Source organism: Rhinoraja longicauda, chromosome 11 (genome assembly GCF_053455715.1).
Source record: "Rhinoraja longicauda isolate Sanriku21f chromosome 11, sRhiLon1.1, whole genome shotgun sequence".
Classification (NCBI taxonomy): domain Eukaryota; kingdom Metazoa; phylum Chordata; class Chondrichthyes; order Rajiformes; family Arhynchobatidae; genus Rhinoraja; species Rhinoraja longicauda.
In genome coordinates this window covers 9,610,600-9,625,372 of record NC_135963.1, presented here as the reverse complement: position 1 = coordinate 9,625,372, position 14,773 = coordinate 9,610,600, and the positions used below count along the sequence as shown (strand labels likewise).

The 14,773-nt window shown below is 38.1% G+C and overlaps 1 protein-coding gene across 4 annotated transcripts in view; it reads left to right on the top strand.

Moving 5' to 3' along the window:
- Window positions 1-14,773, top strand: part of tgfbr3 (transforming growth factor, beta receptor III) — a 126,984-nt gene that overhangs the window by 51,139 nt on the left and 61,072 nt on the right. For all 4 annotated transcript variants that reach the window (XM_078408204.1, XM_078408205.1, XM_078408203.1 and 1 more), the window contains exon 4: window positions 9,464-9,601. In XM_078408204.1, coding sequence (XP_078264330.1) covers window positions 9,464-9,601 — 138 coding nt within the window. The remainder of the gene's footprint in view (window positions 1-9,463; window positions 9,602-14,773) is intronic.

Here is a 14,773-nt window from a genome sequence, read left to right as displayed (position 1 = left end):
TAAATACCTTCGTATTAAAATGTTGTATGCTTTTAAGATGTATTCAAGATTCAAGATAGCTTTATTTGTCATCCAATATTGGACGAAATTCAGTCACCCACAGTCCAACAATAAAAGCATTAAATAGGCATTAAAATTACACAACCCCAAAAACACACAAAAAAATAAACATCCATCAAAGAAACATCCATCACAGTGAGTCCCCTCCAGTCCTCTCCTCACTGTGATGGAAGGCCACAATGTCTTTCCCTTCTCCTGCCGTCTTCTCCTGCAGTTAGGTTGTTGTGGTTGCAGGCCGCGCCGGACGGTCCGCAAATATTTGAACATCAGTGAAAATATTTCCTATAGTTTTGCATGATTTCAATTTCTAGTTCAAACTATGACAAAAGCTCCATCCTAAAATAATGTTTCATTGAACTGGGATTAGTTTAGCAAGAATTTTCATGCTGAAGCCTTAGAACCACAATGAATTTCTGTCAGAAATGTTAACTGAAAAGATTTAAAAATAATTTTACTCTGGAAGTTACCGGTGGCATTAACAGTTAAATTCATAATCAGTTTATAAGATGCCTGTCAGTCTACATTTTTTTGAAAAGCAAGCATTGACCTGCTTATTTTAAATGGTTTACTATCTCACAGTAGGAATCAGACCAGTGAATCACTTATGTGTACGTTAAGCATTTCTCAGATGCAAAGCCAGAAATAATGACTAGAGTTGAGAGTGATGTTTTCAAAGAGAATTAAGTAAGTTTTGGTATTTTGAATCTGTGATAAAATGTTTTTTAAATGCAACAACACATTCAAATGCAGAATGTCAGAAAGTTGACAGAGGTTACATTTATATATCAGGTTATGAAGCCACTCATTTTTTTCTTGCAACCACAGATCCAGCATTGAATCTGTAATATATATATCAAAAGTTTATAATATTGTTTGGATGTTTAAATTTTAAAAACTGCAAAAATTGCTTTCTCATTATTCAAAGGTTTCAAAGGTCTTTCATTGTCACGTGTACCGTAGCAAATAATTAGTAGTAAAAATAATTTCAGTAGTGTGTATTTACCAGAGAAGGAAAATCTGAAGTGGTTTCTTTTAAGATTACTTGGCTATTGTACATTGTCCATTAATATAAACAAGTGCAAAAAGAATCAAGGTGTTGAGAGAGAATGTTGCAGGGATGAACGAAATAAGGAGTAGTTGAGGGGTGAAGTGAGACTGATGTTGGCATGAACCCAATGGGCCAAATACTTATTATAAAAAAATAAGTAACTTGCAAATATTTCCTCTTTTTCTCCTTTGAATCATAGATTGTTAAAAAGGACTATCATTTATTTCAAATATCAAAGGACGCTTGCGATTTATGTGCTTCTGAGGGCATATTGTTGGATAGTGGGACCTATCCAGTGGGACCACAGTAGAAACGTCAGTGTGCAGTAAAACTATTTAAAAATATTGTCAATTTATTGTGTGCAAATTTATCGTATTTACCCGTGCCTTAAGCACTCTAAAGCAAACCTAGGGGAAAAGTTTTGCTTCTTCGAATGGACTTTATCTCAGACCAGTCCACTATGTCTGCTGCTGGACAAAGACTCCCACCCCATGCAGGACACTGTCACTGCACTGAGTAGCTCCTTCGGTGACAGACTCCTTCACCCCAAGTTCGTGAAGGAGAGATATTTGAGGTCCTTCCTTCCCGCTGCTGTGAGACTGCACAACCAGCACTGCTCCCAGCAGACGAGTCAACAAGTAACGAGTAACAGCTAACAACACACAGAAAACTGATGACAATTTATGTATCTTTTATTTATAATGAATGATCTCTTGCTATCCACTTTGCTGCTGTAACACTGTAAATTTCCGCAGTGTGGGACGAATAAAGGAATATATTATTATTATTATTATGTCAAATGAGTTTCATCTGGTTGTAACTTTGGACCAGCTTGTCACTGTCTCCACTTCTCCACTCACCCTAGAAATGCCTGGTGATCCTGAGGATGTGTAAACATGAACATTCAAGTGAAAAGTAGACCTGCCTGACATTATTAGGAACTGATTGTAGTTTGTTTTCTAATAACCTAAATTAGTTATGTTGGTTTATTAGTTATAAAAAGATTGTTGATGGGAAATTCTCTGGTTGACTGGCAGTCAAGATTCAAACGATTCCTTAATTCAGCTGATTCACCATCCAGTTATTTTTATAAAACGACATGCATAAGCATGGAAGTCTCAACTACCAGAGGTGAGAGTATGGAATGGTGAGGTTGTTTATATATTGGAATCTCCATTAGTATGTCTATTGAACGTTGTCTACTCTATTTAGCAATGGAATATGTGTGAAGAAGGTCTGAAGAAGAGTTCCGACTTGAAACGATGCCTATTCGTTTTCTCCAGAGATGCTGCTTAACCTGCTGACTTCAGCATTTTGTGTCCACCTTTGATGTAAACCGGTATCTTCAGTTCCTTACTACGCAAGTGTCATCACTGGACAAGGCTGGTAGATGTTTATGGTGGAAGGAAATATTAAGTTTTCAAAGGTTCAAATTTAGTTCATATTTACCATTACTTTCTATAAAGCACTGTTCCCATTTAAAAGGAAATGTCAATCGACATTTATTACCAGGCCAGGGTCATTTTTTTAAACTTCCAGCATGGATTTGAACATAAATTATGGCTCAAGCATGACACTTAAGAACATTGGAGAATTTGTATGTTAAAAGAAGCAAGCAGTTTTTTTAAGACTGCAAAAACAATACTGAAGGTGAATCTACAAGCGTCACGTTATATTACTAATTGGTTACAATAAAGAAGCATACAATATTGCATTTATTCTTTAAATTAGAAATCCTAAGCCTGTTCCTTCAGAATTTTCTTTTGCAAGTTTATGGTAGTAAGCATAGTTTTAAAAGATCAAAATGATCAGAAAATGTTTACAGTAAAAAAACATCAATGACTAAATATTTGGGCAACAAACTACAAAAGTAAGCAGAGATGAGAATCTGAATAAATAGTGGAAGCAGGGTAAAGCACTATGAATACTTTTCCTTTAGTTACTGTGGCCATTGAAAAAAGATAAAGATGGGAAAAGGGTGAATAATTTGGAAAAAACCCTCTACTGACGTTCATTAATTATTGCACACTTTCAGTGAACAGATGCATTTCTGTTTTAGAGTAAAACAAAACGCAGAAGAAATAGCAGAAAATTAAGATTATGTTGAAACACTGAGCAGTATGCTGGAACAAATTCCTCTTTAGCAGGAATGTTAACATGTCCACGGAATCTCCTCGCTGCTCCCCAATTCTTAAGTGAATTGACATTATAAACCATGTTCAACCCATGAGCTAAATAGCTCCTAAAAGTCATCGAGTGATAGTGTGGAAACTGGCCCTTCGGCCCAACTCGTCTCACAAAACTGTTGGAGAGAGGAGTATTTTTTCAAAGTGGCCATATTCTAAGGAGATTTTGCAGTCAAGTGGTAAATTGGAAACCAAGGTGTCTGAAGATGTGTTCCCCACCCCATACATTGCCCGTCCATTCTCTCCACAAATGTTGCCTCTCAGAGTTGCGTTATGGGAAGAGAGACTAGCCAATCTCCCATCAACGATATCCATGTTCATAAGTGCCAAAGGAGAACTTCCTCCTGGGGCCGAATCAAGCTGGGCTGAATGGAAATGCCTCAACAGACTGAGAGCTGCTACTGGTCTTGTAAAGCGGCTCTCAAGAAGTGGGGTTATATAGACACTGAAGACATCATCTGCATATGTGGCACTGAACCACAACCTATGGAGCACCTATTGAGATGACCTCTATTGGAGCACTAATGCGAAGCTGAGGACCTCGCAGAGAACAATGATATTGCCAGGAGTTGTGTTCAGTTTTGCCTGAAACACAATATCTAGCATGTGTGGACACGATAACATAAGAGTATTACTCCAATACTCTGTGTTAACTCCTTATTAAACTCCTTTCAGATGTTCCTTCTCCTTCATTCTTTGTTCGTGCAATTTTTGTACTCGCTAATATCATTGGCATTATGTTGCTTTTTCTTTTGAAAAAACAGAGTCACAGAAGAAAGTCCAGTTATAGATGCAATCCCATGCCATTGTGCTATTCCTAACTTTGTCCATCCAGAGAATTCCAATTGTGACCAGATTTAGAAACAAAGCCTAGTTTTGGAAGGGAACAGGAGTTGGCTGGAGAAGAGTTATCTTGGCAAAGTATAAGGAAATGAGGAGGGAGAGCAGGCACAGTGCTCATGGATGATAACAAACTATAAAAAGTAAAAACAAACTATAAAAATAGCTTCAGTAGTAGTAGGCAATATTGTATTTCAAGCATGCCACCACCTGATATTTGCAGTTGAAAAACAAGTAAAAACACAAGTTAGTGAGATTATATAATTCTTATGACGTTTAATGGTGTGGTGTACTGTACTTAATAATATCAATCTCTGATAAGCCATGAATTTGTTGGTATCATGAACTAACACATGTCAGATAATCTTTAAATGGTGATATTATTTTGTTAGAAAAATCCATTTTACTGTTTTTGCCACATTTTGCCAATTTGGTGTGAGTTTCAATATCTTATTATTTCACTTGCCAGCTATTTTGTATCATTACCACATAGCTAAAACATTTTACTTCCGTATGACTTCTGAGGAATATTTGTCTGAAAATAAGTTTTTGTAGTCAGCTTACAACAGCTGTGGAAGTGTAGACAGCTTATGTTGCAGTGAAATTTGATATTACTCAGTGTACGTCGCCATGCTAGTGGAATAATGTAAATTTGGAGTAGTTGTTATGTATGATCAACCAACTGGTTTACTGCGAGACCTGTCCACTAGAAACCGCTCAATCAATTTACGGATTGGTTGCATTATCTTTCATCTGTTGTAACTCAATTCCAGGTTGTGACTTGTCACCTTTGCAGTAAAAACAAAATGGCATTTTAATGGCTCTGTTTACTTTGATCATTTAATAACATTTCTCTTTTAGTCTTGTGATACAATACAAATTGCTTTAACAGAACCTGGAAGCCTGAATCAGAGAATTGTTTTTATAGTCGGTTGCTGTGGCAATTCTCAGCCTTCCGTGAAACCATCGTCTCCTGGGAAACACAAACTTGTGCAGCTGTCTTTGGCCAATTGACATCAAGTATGTCTATTATGGGGCCTCTGAAGAAAAGTGTCTTCTGATTTTGTTGCCATTATCTGAGTAGAATAGACAAACAGAATGTATGTTGAGTTTGTAGAAAGTTGTGACATATCCATTCATGAATGGCACTATTGTTAATGCTTTATGTAGATTTGAGTGGAAAGCTACATCAGATAAAATCAGGAATGCTGTTTTTCCTTTTGTCAAACATAGTGAAGTAAATATTTTTCCAAGATGATAAAAATGGTTAAGATAGCATTTTTAAAAATCTGTTGATTTAGGAGAGTGTGTGATATGGATGAAAGTAACGCAGAATTTGGTATCGCTGTGGCTCTTAATTTGCAGTGCGTTATGCTCTCTGATTATTTAACTGGCAGCAGGAACGGCTATCTGAGAAGATGGACGTTGCCTGAATGAATGGAGCCTTTCAGTCAGTTCCCTTTGGGAAAGGTTTGAGCATTAAAAGCAGCAGAGCAATAGAGCCTGTGCCAGCCAGATGACCAGCACCACTATATAGAACATTTTCATCATTTTATCTGAAGTTCACGACTTGACTGAATTAAACGACTCATACTAAACTTGGACTTTTGTCCCTGACACACATAATAGTTATTGCACTTTGATAAAACTGGTAACCTTTCATAAATTATGTCATATGACATATGATAGACAGAATCGCTTTATGTTAAGAGGGTAGCACAGCAGCGGGAGAGTTGCTGCCTTACAGCAGCAGAGACCTTACAGCAGCAACAGAGGGTTTGATTCCGACTACTGGTGCTGTCTGTGTGGCGTTTGTACGTTCTCCCAGTGACCATGTGGATTTCCTCAGGGTGCTCCAGTTTCCTCCCACACTCCAAAGACATGCAGGTTTGTAGGTTAATTAGCTTTTGTAAATTAGCCCTAATGTGTAGGATGCAAAACTGGGATAACATAGATCTAGTGTATGAGTAATCGAAGATTAGCATAGATTCGGTGGTGTGAAGGGCCTGTCTCCGAGCTGTATCTCTAAACTAAACTAAACTAAACTAGTAGATTCTTAACTTTCTTTCTAAGGTACCTGCAGCGCCACATGATTCGGATTGTAGTAACACATAATGCAGCAGAAAGCGTAGATGTGTATTGGAAAAGTAGAAATGAAATTGGAAGTGAGATTAGGAAAATAAAGAAAGTAAATAAGCGATGCTGTTGTGTAATAGCAAAGAAAATCCAAAGATGTTTTAGAAGTAAACAAAAGGGGTTACTAAAGAATGAGTAGGGCCTCTTGAGGAGCACAAAGGTAACCCAGGAGATACAAAGATCTGCAGATTCTGGTTTACATAAAAAGAAAACAAAGTGCTGGAGTAACTCAGCAGGTCAGGCAGCATCCCTGGAAAACGTGGATAGGTGACGTTTCGGGTTAGGACCCTTCTAAGACATGCAAACCACCTGTTGAACCTGATGTGAAAGGTTCCTATTGCAAATCTTGCAGTTATCTTCACAAAAAAAGGGAACAGTGACAGTGCTGTAGTTAATGGGGAAAGTGTGAAATGCTAGCCAGATTAGACATAGTAAAGGGAAAACAATGACTGGTTTATTTAGCATGTTTCACAATGGATAAATTGCCAGGCCCAGATGAAATATATTCCAGGTTGTTAAAAGAAATGAGAAAAAAATTGTGGAGGCTCTTATACTTTTACAATTTGCCCTGGTAATTGGAGAGGTGCCAGCAAATTTGAGGTCTATTAAGATTTTATTGATGTAAAAAAAAGAGGAAAAGATGAATTGGCTTGTCATTAGTAGAAAAATTATTGGAATCAATTCCAACGGACCGTATAAACCTTCTTCACACAGATTAATCAGCGACTAGTTAGATACATGATGAATCTTGAAGCACATGGCTGGGATGTAGTGGGATCACCCTGTTCTGTTGCATGTTGCTTCTGTTGCTCAGGGTGTATGTAGTCCTGTTAGATACAATGGCACCTTTCTTCACAGTTATTCCAAGTTCTTTGGAATTAAATTGGATTGGTCCCAGGTCACAGTCATGGGCTGGATCTCACTGAAAAAGCTTCATCAGCCCATCATGTTCATGTGTCCTTTTACCCATCTACACTCAGCCCATTTGCCTGCACTAGGTCAGTCTTCTGTGTCTTGCCTATTCAAGTGCTTGTCCAAATGCCTCTTAAATGTAATGATTATATTTGATTCCATCTTCTCCTCTGGCAATGAGTTCTAGATATCAAACACACAAATCTTGCCACATCCAAGGTGTCAATGTACAAGAAACAAAGGGTCCTGGCATCATCCCTGTGATACAACATTAGTCACAGAATAACTGTGGTAAAGATAAGCTCAGCAGTGAGACCACATGTTGTGACCGAATACAATGTTGTTGTTACTGATATTGTGTCAATGTCCAGAGCATAGTAACAATAGCAAAAGTGTATTTCATTAAACTATATTTTCTCTCAGCCTGGTGTATCTTTACCAGCTTTAGGTTGCTACATCTGTTACAAATTAGCCTTATTTAGTTCCTAGATCTAATCCCCATTATGCCATGGAAGATGTCCTCTATAATGAAGGCTGGACCTTGAGTTCCCTTCTACCAATACTGCCATGGGCAGGTACATGTACACAGGTAGCTCGGCAAGGACGATGTTGATTTCATCATGATTGAGTGCGGACCCAGACTGGCAGGAGGAGTTCTTTGTTTTTGTTTGATCTAATGCCTCGAGACTTTGAAGTCTGGAGCAAACTGAGAATTCGTGTTGCTACAATCTTACAACTATATTTTACCTCCTCTGGTGGGCCTGTTCCTCACATGGGGCAGGATGATAATCAAGGATAGCGATAAATGAGTCTCAGATGTTAACTGAAAGATAAAATCAACCAGTTGTAGATGAATACTCTGTATTCTGTCACAAACAGTTAGTGAGGAAAACATTGCAGAATTGACTGGGATAAACTATTGTAACTGGCTACAACTATGTTAATACTTGACAAATGCAGTTTAGTTTAGTTTATTATCACATGTACCGTGGTACAGTGAAAAGCCTTTGTGGCATGCTATCCATTCAGCAGAAAGATAATGCATGATTACAATCGAACCATTTATAGTTAAAGATACATAAGGCAATAACGTTTAGTGCAAGGTAAAGCCAGCAAAGTCCGATCAAGGATAGTCTGAGAGTCACCAAAGATAGTACTTCAGCACTGCTCCCTAGTTGTGGTAGGATGATTCAGTTGCAAGTTACAAAAAATGATTGCCTTTCTCTTAATGCTTTTTGCTGCATTTTCTGAGCTGATTTGCAAGTACATTATGTGTTCCAGTTTATGTACTTACACTAGGAAGATCTTGTTCACTAATGAGCAATATATCCCTTTTAACAATGAGCAGAAAAATAGAGCAGTGACTTGTTTTACATCCTAACATCCTTGATAATTTTGAGTTGTTACAGTAATATCAAATATAATTGATCATAAAAAGTGGAGCTGTATTACTTAACCTTTCGCAAACATAGCACCTTGATTGAAGATTGAACATAAGTAAAGATTATGTGGTGGTGTGGTAGCAGGATTCGCAGATACTTGTAGAATCTGACAGGGACCGCGACGAGAACGCTCCTGCTATGGCCTGCTATGTTAAACACAAGCTGTCGCTGCACAAGCTGTGGATGCATGAAACCTACCAAGACTGACAACATCTACCTATTCTCTGGCATTGCACCTCCTGGAATCAGAAGAGTTGTAGCCAGTCAAAAAGAACGCCTCAGATAATCGGAGGATGAAAGACCCCCTAGGTGAACATCCTTTGCTACCTCAGTGTTTGAAATCATGCAGAAGTTTCCTCTCTTCTATCCATCCCCTGGACTGCAGTGCATCGTCCAGAAGGCTCAAACTCTGGGAAGAGAAATCTCCGGAAGACATTCACATGGCAATCGATCCCTCTGAGAAACTCCCACTAGGTTCCGACCAACCGTGGATAACCTGGCGCAGTCTCAACAGACTGCGGACAGGCATGGGGAGGAGCAAATCGAACATGCTGAAATGGGGATATACTGAAGATGCGGCAGAGTGCGAGTGGGGATGGGGCCTCCAGACTATGGAACATCTCCTGCGTTGTGACATGCTGCATGACACATGCACTGTAAAGGATCTTGCAGAGGCCAACGACGTGGCACTAAAATTTGCTCGCTATTGGCAAACAATTGTGTGATGACACAAATAAATAAAGTAAAGATTATTATCAATAACTGAATGTTATGTAAGAATTTTAAAGCAGATTTTGACTATAATAAATAACAATGGATTCTTTTGCTCTTCCCAAAAGGTGACACTGAATTTAAGACCCATTTTCTCCATTGACGTCCATCAAAAGCCTTTGGTATTTGTGCTGAATTCCCCAAAACCTGTGGTTTGGATTATAAAGGCAAAGCAATTGGCACCAGGAGTACAACGTTTGTTTCATGTAAGTTGATATAATTGAGTAATTTAGTCGGCATATCAGTGTAAACAAGTTTCAGGAAGAAAACACGCATGCAATACAGGAAAGTTAATAAAAAACATGTTAATACTTTTCTAAATATTTTTGGACATTGTTTTAAAGAAAACGGGAGCTTAATTTAGAGTAGCCATAAAAATTTTTTTGTGTGGTTAAGGAAATAGAAACATTTTTACTGTTGTTCAGATCAGCTTTTTTTAGCAGGTGTGAGGGTAGGGGCTTGCACATTGTCACCTGACATTAAAAACCATTGGGCAGTTTGACTCTGATTTTTAAGTTCTTTCCAATACAAAATTCCAAACTATTGATCGAAACAAAAAATAAATTGTCCCTGTTGTTTTCCAAATAGTAATGGAGACAAAGTTGGCTTCCCACATTTCTTTATCCCTCCGCAAGTTTGTTTGAATTTTACCTGCTGTAACATTTTTATTTATTTGACTATTAACTTTAAACTATTTCAAAAACCTCAAAAATATGTCCAACGTATAGCTTAGTTTAGTAATAATAATGCTTTCTCCTTGAACAAGTAAAGTATACGTGAGAAAATCCAATCCTTCACCCTATTTATTGATCTCAAGGCTGGGTCCAAGATTTTCTAGTATTCAAAACAGAATTAATAGATCTGCAGGGAAGACAGTTTAGATTCGTGGATGTTTTTTGGATAGTATACTTGTGAGGCATTCTTTGGAGAATGAGCATCCTGTCATTGGATTCTGGACCCAATACAGATTAATAGACTACATTGCCAGGTGCAAGGTTTTAAAATGATAAAGTTTTGGAGACAAAATTATTCACCCAACTGAATTACTAAAATTTAAAGTTAAATATGTAGTTAATGAAAAATAAAAATCCAATTTATTACTCAGAATGTTTAAACACAATTCATATGTATGATGGTGCTTTGAAATGTGCTTTCTGTGCGTTTAATCTTTTATTTTGTAAACAAAGATGTACAACACACAGTAATGAGATAATTGAGCAGTCAATCGTTTTTTGTTGGTGTTCAAGAGAAAAGCGTTATCAAGGTGATCTACTTGTGCTTTTTTTTTAAATAGTCATTTTAGGATCTGTAATGGCTGCGCAAAATTGGTACAGCACAAAGTATATGTCTAGACTATGTCCACAACCAAGACTGGAAAATGCAACTTTATGACTTCAGGAAACAAAAATGCTACCAACTTAGCCAAATTGAGTAGGTGCTCTTCCAGATGTTTGGGAGACTATAATAAACTTCATACTCTGCCTTGCAGTGACAGATGCTAAAATTGGATGCCAAAAGTAGAAAAAGTGACCTTTCGTTATTCAGCCTCACTTTATCGAGAGAAATGGTGTCCAGATAAATAAATTTAGCAGATCTATGTTCAAGTGAGCAGCTTCACCTAAGTACATTTTAAATGGCATCAGTACTGAAAGGAGATATGTTTTCTCCATTTGATATTGAAATGCAGACATTTGACTTTCTTTTGTTGGTAACTAGTTATTTGGAGATCAAGAAGGAAAAGAGTTCACAAATAAAAACAAGACCATATTATACAAGACACTATTTTGCATCAAATGCTCTGCATTTTCTACATTATAAAATAAATTCAGTTGATAAGGAATATTTTTAACATTATTCAGAGGTTCTCAGATGACATACATGGACATACACACCCTATTTTACTTTTATCAGTTTGCTAATTTTGCAACAATGCATCACAGCTATAATCCCATGCATGCTTGCACGTGCACACACATACCTCTACCTGCAAACAATTAGAATCGGGTGCAGGTTAACTTGTTTAACAACTAAATGTCTATGTTCTTTGTATGTGGATTTAATTTGATTAAACCAATGTTGGAAATGTTCCTATTGATGCAAAATTGTACACACAAGAAAATGGTTCTCGGAAAGGAAAGTTAAGGCAGACACATTGCCCACAATCTTTTGGGCAGTTTGCCCAAAGGACTGGTGAGGAATCACAGAAGTAAAAGACTGGTTCTTTCAGCTGTGCACATGTAAGAGCCCCAAAGTAAGGTTCCAGACAGTAACCATGTTATTCCAGTGCAGGATACCTGCCTTAGTTTCCAGTTTTTAAGCTTTACAAAGAGAGCGCAGGAATAGGGCCTTTGGCCCACCGAGAATGCGCCGATCAGTGATCCCCGTACACTAGCACTATCCTACACACTAGCGACAATTTGCAATTTTACCGAAGCCAATTATCCTACAAACCTGCACGTCTTTGGAGTGAGGGAGGAAACTGGAGCACCCAGAGAAAACCCACGTGGTCAATGGGAGAAAGTATATGTTCCGTACAAATAGCACGCGTTATCAGGATCAAACCCAGGTCTCTGGTGCTGTAAGGCGTCAACTGTATGGCTGCGCCACTGTGCCGCTCGTTTTAGCCCCTCTTTAGATTTCTTTAAAGTGAGATGATGCCCACCTAAACCTGAAGGACTGTATACCCTTCCCAGACAACAGCTGATGGGAACATGCAGAAAATAGCCAGAAAAACTATGTAATAGACTGTTTTCAGACTTTTGAGCCTTTCGGTAAACATGGAATATTTCCAAATAGAGCCTTCCTCACTACATCAACTCAATAAGAGTCGTGATCCAGACAGTTCCCGAATTAAACTCCTCGCCAACTAAATAGTTACTTGGCATTCAAAAAACAGCTGGCATCTTAACTGTCATTTTTGCAGAAATACTGGAAAGCTTGTCTTGGATATTGGGCTGGTGGTGCCATTTATGACTCTCCTTTCCTTACCTTGTAAATAACTATCTGATCCCTAACCTGTGTTTTCTCTCCAAGAAACCTGAAAATTAGTTTACTAAACTGCCTGTCCCAATATCAGTAGTTATTGATCAAGATTTCTGTTAAGATCATCCAATAATGCAATACAACAAGTACTGTCTCTTTTTTGTGTCTTCCTTGATTTCCATCTGATCATAACGAATAGGTATCTTGTTTGATTCAAAGGGTACTGAATGTGTGGAATGGACACTGCAAGGAGGCAGTATAGGAAAAGCCACGAGAGAAAATTAAATAAAGTCATAGTCATATAGCACAGAAACAGGCCATTCAGCACAACTCGTCCATGCCGACCAAGATGCCCGTCTAAGCTACCCCCATTTGCCCACAATTGGCCTGCATCCCTCTAAACCTTTCCCATCTGCCTACATGTCCCAATGTCTTTTAAATGTTGTTATCGTACCTGTCTAAACCACTTCCTCTGGCATTTTGTTCCATATACGTACCATCTTCTACGTGAAAAAGCTGCCCCATTGGACTCCTTTTAAATCTTTCCCCAATTATTCAAGGTCTCAAAATATAAGACCACTCAGTCAAGAGTCAAGAGCAGATTGAATCACATTTTTCTGCAGCCATGCACTTTTCTGTGCTGCTTCTGTACCCTTCATTGTATAATACATTGTTTTCAGCTTCTACTTTTTGTCTGCAATACTTCAAAAAATATTATCTATAATTATGGGTGATCCAATGTAACACCATCACCTACTTTCTACTGTTTTACTTTATTTTCTGGAAGTGCAATCAGTTGTGGTTTTATATCATACATACCAAATTGACGTTGTGATGAGCTGAAACACCTTGCAGTTAAATGTTATTAAAATCGAGGCTGCATTGCTCAGCTTTCGGCATTGTCTAGACGATGACTTTTATCAATTTGCTTGCATCCCACTCAGACTGAACTTGCCTTGCTTTTAATGTGTACTTAACACTGTCAAGGTTAATGCATGAAGAATAACCATTTGAGTTAGGCTATTGGATTGGCACCATGAAACTGTCAAAGAAGAACATCAATGGAAAAGACAGAAAATATTAAGCAAATTTTTAAAAATCTGTCTGATGTGACAATTTGAGAGAAAGATTATAGAAGTATTTCCTTTTGAAAAAATGTGAATTAAAATATCAATAGAGGTTACTACTTTCTCTTTGATTCTTCCCTTTTGATTAAAATTTGCACTACTAGGTTAGGAACCCAAGCAGCTTGTGATTGATGACATTTAGCAAAAAATGGATCCAGAAGTATCTTAATCCAACATACTGAAGCCATTGCAGCAATGCTATTAATAATTGGTAAACACATTGGACAACAGGCATCCAGAACAAGGGGTCACAGTTTAAGGATAAGGGGGAAGTCTTCTGGACCGAGATGAGAAAGTTTTTTTTCACACAGAGAGTGGTGAATCTGTGGAATTCTCTGCCACAGAAGGTAGTTGAGGCCAGTTCATTGGCTATATTTAAGAGGGAGTTAGATGTAGCCCTTGTGGCTAAAGGGATCAGGGGGTATGGAGAGAAGGCAGGTACGGGATACTGAGTTGGATGATCAGCCATGATCATATTGAATGGCGGTGCAGGCTCGAAGGGCCGAATGGCCTACTCCTGCACCTATTTTCTATGTTTCTATGTTTCTAATATGATACTTGACAATATACATTTTAGTACAATATCAAGTTAGAAATGAAATTGAATTAATGTTAAGGATCAGTGACTTGTTTTTGCAATAACTTTCCAATGTAATACTTGCATTTTAAAAAGAAATATCCATAGTTTTGAAAATAAAATCATTCTCTGGGGCCAAGATCAAGAACAGCATTTATTGTTGATTCTTAATTGGCCTTGAAGAGGTGATGGTTTGCTTCAGTTCAACAAGAGCAGGTAATAATCAGTGTGGTGAGCCTGTGTCAATTCAAGAACAATGACTTTCTGCTCAAACGAGGCCAGTGCATGACAAGGATATCATGACTATTTGCCTAGCAAACCCTTCCCCACCCCTCACTTATGCCGACCTATTATCTGCCATCTCTTGTCTGCCTATCCCCCTTTCCAGCTTTCTTCTTTATCCTCTCCCGCCCCATCTCTACAATCAGTCTGAAGAAGGGTCTCGACCTGAAACATCACCAATCCGTGTTCTCCAATGATGCTACCTGACCTGCTGAGTTACTCCAGCACTTTGTGTCCTTTTGTGTATTAACCAGCATCTGCAGTTCATTGTTTCTACCTTTATTACAGGTTGTGGTGGCCAAGGGTTTGGGGAGTACTGTCAGAGAAGCATTGCCAAGTTGGTGCAGTGCATCTCATAGTGTACACTGCAGCCATGTTTCTCTGCTGATGCAGGAAATTAATTTTCAAGA